At 42.6% G+C, this 9332-nt stretch overlaps 1 protein-coding gene across 4 annotated transcripts in view; it reads right to left on the bottom strand.

Annotated features, from left to right (window-relative positions):
• Postn (periostin) overlaps positions 1-4440 on the bottom strand; it is a 31482-nt gene extending 27042 nt beyond the window's left edge. For all 4 annotated transcript variants that reach the window (XM_005343974.1, XM_005343976.3, XM_005343975.3 and 1 more), the window contains exons 1-2: positions 4288-4440; positions 2750-2848 (exon numbers count right to left, since the gene is read on the bottom strand). In XM_005343974.1, the coding sequence (XP_005344031.1) occupies positions 2750-2848; positions 4288-4409 (221 nt within the window). In that variant the 5' untranslated portion in view covers positions 4410-4440. The remainder of the gene's footprint in view (positions 1-2749; positions 2849-4287) is intronic.
• Between the last annotated feature and the right edge of the window lie 4892 nt (positions 4441-9332).

The following is a 9332-nucleotide window of genomic DNA, read 5'->3' as shown; positions in this document are numbered from 1 at the left end:
TTTTTTCCCCCATAAGATAGTATCTCCCACACCCTGGTTGGTTTTGAATTCCCTCTGAGGTTGAGAATGTCTCCAAACTGATCCTCTTGAGTTCATCCCATAAATGGTAGGATGAAAGCCAATGGTTTTATGTGGTGTTGGGGATTGAACCCAGGGCTTTGTGCATTTAAGGCAAGCAGTCAACTGCATTTCTGACTAAGACACAGTTACTTAGGTTTTAAATTGTCAGTAGTTTTTACTAGTTAATTACTTAATAACATTATTATTAATTTAACTATGATTTACAAGTTAAAAATTTTCCTATTCTAGTTTAACTTTCTCTGTAGTTTCAAGAGTTGGTTGCACCTGGAACAGGGAAACTTCATTTGACCTTAATACAAATCTTAATTTTCCCCTTGGTGACAATTTTACTTACACAGGTCTCCACGGAAATAAATAGACTATGGAGGAATTAATTAAATGTCCTCATGAATTTGATGTATGCACATTATAAGTAATAAGATGAAGTATGTCTAGCTATAGTTAATCTAGAGGCTAGAGGATACATGAGAACAGGACATGCCATTGTGAGACAAAGGTAATGACACACTAGTATAATAATAATGACACGCTCATATAATCTGAGGCTCAGCTCTAAAGTAGGGAAGGCATGCAGTAGAGGGGTGAGCTTGTAGCACAGTGGTCCGTGATTTCAACTGATAAGTGGACAATGTGTTTAACTGAGTTAACACTTCCAATACAACTAAAGCATTTTGTCCCCAGAGACCATGTATGCTACACAAAAATCCATTTTCCTGTGTGAGCAAGAAGTAGAAGAAAGCAAGAAGAAGGATCAGTCCTTGCTCTGCACAGCTTAGATAGTTCCTCACTATCTGAGCAGTCACAGAAACATCACTGAAAACCAGCTGTAAACACCACTGGCATCACACAGGGAGCCTGCAGAATGCTTTATGAAATGGATGCTCCATTATTTTAGACAACACCTTAAGCTAAGACCCAGGAATGCTTGTGCTTTTCCTGAGACCCGCTCTGCTCCTTCCGGTAAATTCCCAAAGCAGCTCTTTAACCAGAAGCCAAGTTGAAAGCTGCCAGAACCCAGTAGACGCTGGCAACTTGAGCAGAAGGGAAGGGAGGGCAAGCCAGGCTTCCTCCCTATCCACAGTACTGGTTTCTTTGGTTATTCGAGACCAGCATTTACATTTATTTCAGCGAAGAGATGTAAATCTGATTTGAAATGGAAGATCCTGGAGGAAATTTTGCTAAGGGGACATTGTTACAGCTTTGGTAAAATGTCTGGCTACAAGCAGAACTTTTGTTTAATGGAAAACAAGAGTCTTTTGTTGCGTGACAACTTTGGCATCTCAAATATAATTACATAATGGAAATAAGACTGCCTTAATTTCCGGGAAGATCATAGAAACATTTTCCTCATACTCTGCGTGGGAAGATCACTGACTTCCCCAGATTCAATAGTTTTGTGTTGAGTGTTTGGACCAGTAGCCCAAGGCTAGAAATTATATATATATGAATACATACATACATATATATTTGTTTACATTAATTTTGAGTATGTCTCATTTTGGAGCTCAAGTTGTCCTAGAATTTGGGGTCGTTTTCCTGCCTTGGCCTTCTGGGTGCTGAGGTTATAGACATGAGCTACCACGCCTGGCTGAAATAAGTTGTGGACCAATGTTTCTACTCTTTGGTGGGTCCCTGAAGTTCATCATGGTGTGAGAGCAGATCATCAGACCCTGCTGCCCTCAAGACTACAGCTTAGAGGATGCAGCTCAGGCTGATGGGGTGAGAAGAAGCCCTTGCCATGGTTTTCATCACTGGAAAGACATGGCCACCCTGTCTGGTTTACTAAACTGCCCCCACTTTGGAGACAGCGCCCTCCTTGTAAAATAATTATCTGGCATTAAGTGATTCCTAACCTTTATAGATCCAGGGATTTTAGTTTTCCTACCCATGATGACAGTCAAATAAATCGATAAGGTTATCTAATACATAGGCAATAATTCTTTCTAGCTTTAAGTTGATCAGCCAAAGATACAACTAAGCCATAGTTGGATCACTAAGCTAAAAAAAATTATCCCGTTAGCCATTGGGATGTTCAATAGAGTAATGGACTTCTGCTGCCACCTTCATGGTCCCCTGGAGATCAGGCAGTTTGTGAAGGGCATCAATGGTTACGAAGAAGTGGAAAATGCAATTCATTTCTTACTTTATGCTTCAGAGAAAATTCGGGGCTGATGTGGAACCTTTTCCATAACTTCTAGATGACTGGAGAAACATTGATTTGGGATTTTAAATTCTTATGTTTCAGATCAATTTGTTCTCCCTGATCTTGTGTGTGTGTGTGTGTGTGTGTGTGTGTGTGTGTGTGTGTGTGTAGATGTGAGAAGGGCAAATGAAACACAGACTTTAACTGACTCTCTTAAGACAAAGGAAGACCAAACAACAAGGAGGGCAAACGGAGTAGAAACCATGTTTGTTCTACTGATTCAGGCCATATCTTGCTGGCCTGGGACTGGCTTTGGCCCCTTCCCCGCCAGCTGATGGGCTTGGAGAGAAATCCACTCCTGGAAGAAGAGAGATGAGAGCAGTTTCTCTGTCTGTGCAGATGAGCCTCTCTTTAAACACTCAGGAGACTGGACAGGATTTTCAGACTGGGTCGTGTGCCCAAGAAGAGGCTAGTGAAATCCCTGCTCATCATGAAACTGTCAGTGAAGAAAAGAGCGAGACTCACGTTTTCTTCCCGCAGATAGCACCTTGGTACCAGTTCTTACATGAGCTGAAGTACTTCTTTTTGGTGCCCAGAATCTGCTGGAGGGCACAGACATTGGGGCTGGGAAGGAAAGGGGAGGCAAAAAAAAGAGTTAATCCGCATGGCTACCATCTCTTCAGAGTTTCAGGTCAGGTGGCTGAAGAGAGAGGTTAGGAATTGACATTCCAAGATGGGATTTTTAACTTTGTGCCAATCTAACTCCTGAGCCAGTCCTACTGAGTCTCAGGAAACGCAAAAGTCTAAGGGAGATAGGGAGGGAGGGAGGGAGAGAGGGAGGGAGGAGAAGAGAAATGGGGGAGGAGGGGGAGGAGGGAGGAAAGAAGAAAGGGAGGAGGAAGGGGAAGAGAGGGGGTAAAGGAGGGAAGATGCATTGTATATTTGAGAACAATATCAGCATTTTAAAAAGTTAACCAGATAGAAATATTCACACAGAATTTTATTTAGCCAAGTTTGGATTTATGTACACACTAATGTTAATAGTGACCTTTCCACACACACACACATACACACACACACACACACACACACACACACACACACACTTGTTTTTAAACTGAGCATGCATTCATTGGAGGATGGGAGGCTTTAGGGTTCACCTGAACAGTGGGAGACTGACAGCCAAGGACACCCACCTTCTTACTTACTCTGCTCTGTGGTCCCCTTGGTACTTTAGGGAAGCAGATTAGTGTCCAAAGTAAGTTTGGAGCAATGCCTTTACAGAAAGGAAGTTTGTTTCTTTGACGAGGACAAATAAACGTGTTTCTTTATTGCAATTTCAAGTCTGCTTTCTCTTAAAGGGCTGGCAATCCTGCCTCACTGTTGGGGGAGTGCTCTGAGCATTAAGAAAACCCTCTAAGACTTGGGAGCGACGCCAAGAGACACATGTAAAAAGTGCAGATGTTTGCTTAAGTTGCTAAGTTGTTTCTCATAACTTTTAAAATCCTACATTTCTCCTAAAAGATAAAAATACTTCAAAGAATTAGGAGAACTAATTATTCAGATCAGAGTTTAATTTTCATATATAAATCAAGTAAAATTTGTGCTGAGATCCCGTGAGGTATTTCAAAGCGTTTAACATGACACCATCTAACAGAAGACTCTTTGATTTTGAAAGCCATGTTCTGCAGTTTCAGAAGGAAATAAAAACTCAAGTGAACCAAATGATAAAGGATTAGCCTATTGTAATTTGTTAATCACATTAAAATTAGTAATCCACATAAAGTAATAATAATTATGCTGACAGTAATTCTTATGCATTTAAGACATATATGTTGTAGTAGCCATATATATATATACATATATATATATACACATACATATGTACACACACACACACACTTTTGCAGGAATACTCATTTCTCCTTCTCCTGTCACCTTGCAATAAGTAAAACAGCAACAAAAGCCCAACATCCACCCTGAGGCACATTTATAAAGAATTTCATACATATTTCTAGAAAAGGCTAAGTGGAAAAATAACCTAAAAGAAGCCAGGGACTCACCCCTGATCTCGACCCCTGATGCGGCTGTGAGCCAGGACCTTGTCATAGTAATTGTTGGCGTTTGCAGGGCTGAGATCACACAGCAGCAGCAGCAGAGCCAATAAGGACAGGAGAGGAACCATCTTCAGCCCTGAGCTCCGTCCAGGAAGAGAACTGGCCTGGGCTCTGGAGAGCTGAGTTTATATACCTCTGGGCGGTGGGAGGGAGCATGGGGCTGTGGGAGGGGGCGCTGGAGCAACCTGAGACTTCCAGATGCTTTCCAGAAGCACCAACAGCTCTGGGCTGCCAGTGAAAGTCTACTGGGTTCTGAGCATACGGAACTTTTATTGGCTTTCACAGAATGCCTGGCTTTCGTCTATATAGGTTTTGTTTATGAACAAAGCCGGATCGGCGTTGGGAGTGGGGAACTCTGCCGTCTGCCGCTTTCACTCAGTATCTCTGAGCTCTGTTGCTTTGCTGGTGTGATCTTATCACAACCATTCCACAACAGAACACTGAGGTTATTTTTCACCAGAAAAGACATCACAAAGGGAATTTAACACAAATGCTGGTTAGATTTACAACACATATAAAGTATGGTTTCTACAGTTAATATGCACGTTCCTTGCACACCTATAAAATTTGGGCTATGTCATTTCACTTCTCAATAAACATAAAGAGTTAATTAACAAAGATCTACTTTGGGAGAGTATCCTTAACTTTTGAAACACACACACATATCTATGTATGTATATAATAAAATTTTGCTTTTTATTGCTTTTTTATTACACACAGGCTGCATATCCTGATAAGCCCTGGAAGCAAGTATTACTAACTCAGAAGTAATGTGGTAATTAAATGCATATTAAGAAACAGGGCTGCTGCCAAGTCTATCCTTGCGATTTTTGAAAGAACAACTGAACTCTCTTGGTGTTGGGCTTCAACATCCCCAGCTGAGGGAAGGCGCTTTTTTTTTTAACCTCTTCACACACGATGGCTGTGTCAGATGTGGAGGATGCTTTTGATGAAGAAGCCAAAGGACCAGAAAGGCCATTAGGCTGGGAATGAAAACGGCCAGTAATCTCTGAATGCATGCACAGTGCCTTCTGTGCTGTGTTGTTACGAATATCAGTATTGTTTTCCCACGAGCAAGATATACACTCTTTATGTTTTCCAGCTGGAAAAGTTTAAGGGGAATGTTTGCGCATTAGGCCAGAGAGAATTCCTTATCTAGAGAGAGATGTGTAGGCCCCCTGCGGGAATTGCCTTGGAGTGTTCTGCGACAAGCGGCTGATTTATTAGGGACATGATCATGCAGCACAGTTTGAGCATGAGTCAGAGGCCTCTGTCACTTCTGAAATCTTGGTATTAAAGGGTTGAAAGCGCACAAAACAATCCGGGGAGAGCTTAGAGAGAAGGCATCGTGAAAACTCAACTGTGTTCCTTCCAGAATACTTGTGTGATAAATACCACTGATCTTTTATTTATACTAATTGAAATGAAATGGTTCTAACTTTATATGCTTTTTGTCTTGTTCACTTTTACAATAGCTTTTCGTTCCTCTTAGATTTTACAGAGGGTGGGCTGTTGAAAACCACTTCATGAATAGACAGACCTATCTCATACATATATGGTCTATATAATATTAACTGGCGATTAGAAAGCTTTTGGTGACATTTAAGAGGTTACTGTGCCATATACAAACAATACAGGTTTAACTTCTTTGCACAAGGCAGAGCATATTACAAAAGGCGTTCTGAAGCCCTTTTTATAGTTTCCAATAATAGAAATCTGAAATCTTTGCACCCCAAGCACCATGTTTGAAACTGACAAAACTCCCACAGAGGTCAACAAATGCCAGCCCTCCTCAGATAGTCACGATTCGGATCAGTGCTGACATCAGGGAGGGTCTTGCAAATGAGATCCAGAAGACACACAATCCACTAGCAAATCCAAAGAACAAGGAGAGCGAAACTGAGGCCAGGCCAGAAAAGTGATGCTGCATTTAATTAGCGGGAGAAAGTCCAAGGCTAAAGACGGGATTCTGAGCCGCAGCTGACAGTTCAAGGAAGGGTGAGGGGAGAGGGGGGTGACTCTAAATCCGAGGACAGAAGTGGATTCACGTTGTGGAAAAGACTGGGAAAAAAATCTGTGGAGGGACACATTCTGTTCCGGGGTCCTCATTGAAGTCACACTCTCTCCACACAGGACCCTTTCTCTTCTGCTCCACTACAGGACCCTGACCCTAGTGGACCTTGCAATGTTCCTAGCAGTCGGGAAGATGACGGAAGTCAGGAAAATGAAGTCTGACTTTCCAGGGATGCAAAGTCTGACCCAGGCATCTAAGTCATTAGTGAGAAAGAATGGTTTATTATGTAACTGAAGAGCGATAGTGTCTCTGGGAGACAGGGCCACTTGTCTCTAGGCCTGGGAAGCAGATTTATAGGCAGTTCTCTGTGATCTAGCCTCCGGAGACCATGAGGTCACCACACTGCCAGGCTTATTCACCAGTGAGTAACCATCCTCAAACTCCTGCACTTCCGGGGGCTCCTCATGGACTCAGCTCTCTGTAAACCTGCGTGTTCAAACTCAGAGCGCTCTGTCCACGGTCTCGCTTGTATCGTGTGCATATCAACGTATGATATGGTTCATGGGTTGTCATGACACTTGAGCTTCAAGTGGCTTGCGTGTAGATCACACAGCACAACCCACACTTAAAGTTTAGCCCAAACTTGAAGTTAATCTTGCACCTTGTTAGGGAAAGCTCCACCCTCAGCACTTAGGCACATAGGCTATGGGACTGCTAGCCTTATCTAATGCCTGGATTATAGTCCTGCAAAGGGAAATGCTGGGCGAGACTCTGGGGTCTTTGGGTTCTTTGAGAAGACCAAAATCTTTCTTTAAAATTATTAAGTTGAAAGAATGTAAATTAAGTAAGAATCTTGTATTGATTTCCCATCTTTAAAATATGTATATAAGTGAAATAAAATTGAACATCAGTGGTCAGTCTGGAGAAGTTAAGAAGACAAGCTATAGGCTTGGTTATTCATAAGAACACATTGCAAAGGCTGGCTATGCGAAGTGGGGCTCCTAAAGCCTTCTTTTTAGTAGTATTTTCATGGATTTCCACAAGAGCCTCCAAACACAGTCTGTTGTGACACAGGGAAGACACTGGAACCATATTCAGCTTCAGGGCTCACTGCACACCAAAGGAAGAATCATGGTCTCTTGACTGCTGACTATGTTGGGCAGAAGCCTTTGGGGATGATGGGGAATGGTGTGCTGCCTCCTTAGACTCTGCCTTTGAAAGCCCTTTATGTGGTGGATTCACTCTCCTATTAAGTAGCCAGTCATGTAAACTTCACCCTCAGTGAATCAGATGAGTTTGTACATTACTACCAAATGTATTTTGTATCAGCACCATCTACTTTGTATTTCTCTGGAGACCTCTAGTGGAGAAAATACAACGTGCAAGTGTGTTTAGAAACTTATCTATTATGTTCTGATTAAATTGATAAATTGAAATTCATAGGAAATAACTTAAGTTCAAAATGCCAGCCAAGTAGGAATTAACAACCCCTTCCAAGAAATCTTGTTTAGTTCTTATTTTATGTAATTTATTTTTAAATTCATTATTTTTTTTTTCAAGTCAACAGTTACGGCAGTTCAGATAACAACTATAGTCGTTTTTAGGTATGCTTTTTTTTATTTGTCTATTTATTTTACATACCCTCCCTTCACTCCTCCCGCTTCCTCCCACAACTTCCCTTCAACCCCCCCCCAACCACTCCTCTTCTGTCTCCATTCAGGTGAAGTCTTCCCATGGGAGTCAACAGAGCGTGGTGTATCACGTTGAGATAGAGCCAAGCTCCTTCCCCTGCATTAAGGCTGGGCAAGGCATCCCACCATAGGCAAAGAGGCAGTTCATACGTGAAGGACGTGTCCTGGTCCCACTGCTAGGAGTCCCACAAATGACCAAGCTCCACAACTGTCACCCACAGGCAGAGGGCCTAGGATGGCTCCAGGCTGACTCCCTAACTGTTGCTCCAGAGTCTGTGAGCTCCCAAAAGCTCAGGCCAACTGTCTCTGTGGGTTTCCCTCTCATGATCTGGAGCCTCCTTGCTCATACAACCCCCTACTCCCTCTCTTGAACCAAACTGCCAGAGCTCGGCCCAGGGCTTGGTTGTGGATCTCTGCATCTGCTTCCATCAGTTACTGGATGAAGGCTGACAATTAGGTGTAGTTACCAATCTGATTACAGGGGAAGGCCAGTTCAGGCACCCTCTCCACTATTGCTAGGAGTCTTAGCTGGGGTCATCCTTGTGGGTTCCTGGGAGTTTTGAAGAAGCAATGCGGCCACACCTGAACCCAGTGATCCGACAACCAAGAAATTTTTAAGGCCAATGTAAGAAGTGACTGTTAAGTGATGTCAAATCTGGAAGAAGAGCAGACATGCAGTAAATGGTTGAAAATCCATTGCTTCACTTTCTGGTTTGTTTTTTTTTTTCTACATGGACTGACGTGTGCCTGTACATGCAAGCAAGAGGTTGGTATTGTGTGTCTTCCTCTAGCACGGTCCACCTTATTGTATTCTTTGAGAATTTCACATATACATACAATGCATTTTGATCATAACCCAGCTATCATCCAACTCTTCTCAGATCCTCCCTCCCCTTCTCAATGTCATGTCCTTCTGTCTATCTGCTTGTTTGTTTACTTATTTTAAGCTACTGAGTCAAAAATTGGTACCACCTAACTGTGCATGTGTGTGAATCCTTCCGCCAGAATGTCAGCTATTGCTTCCGCAGGCACCTCTTGCCAGGACAATCATTACTGTAGCTCAGAAGCTTCACAGTTGGATAAGCCTCTTGGTGGCTTTTCTCTCCCTGTAGCCTGCACAGCAGCTTCCTGTGCTATGAAGGCTTCAAGCAGTGAAGACATTTCTAGACAGATACCAGCCTGTTTCTTCATGTCCTACGACTGAAGTATGTGTTGTCTTCATCAATAGGCTCTTGCTGTCAAGTTCTGGTTGGCAAACAAGAGGAATGGGAAAATCCTGTACTGCG

This window comes from Microtus ochrogaster, chromosome 1 (genome assembly GCF_000317375.1).
Source record: "Microtus ochrogaster isolate Prairie Vole_2 chromosome 1, MicOch1.0, whole genome shotgun sequence".
Lineage (NCBI taxonomy): Eukaryota > Metazoa > Chordata > Mammalia > Rodentia > Cricetidae > Microtus > Microtus ochrogaster.
Note: the sequence above shows the minus strand (reverse complement) of the source record. Positions and strands in the feature narration are given on the sequence as shown.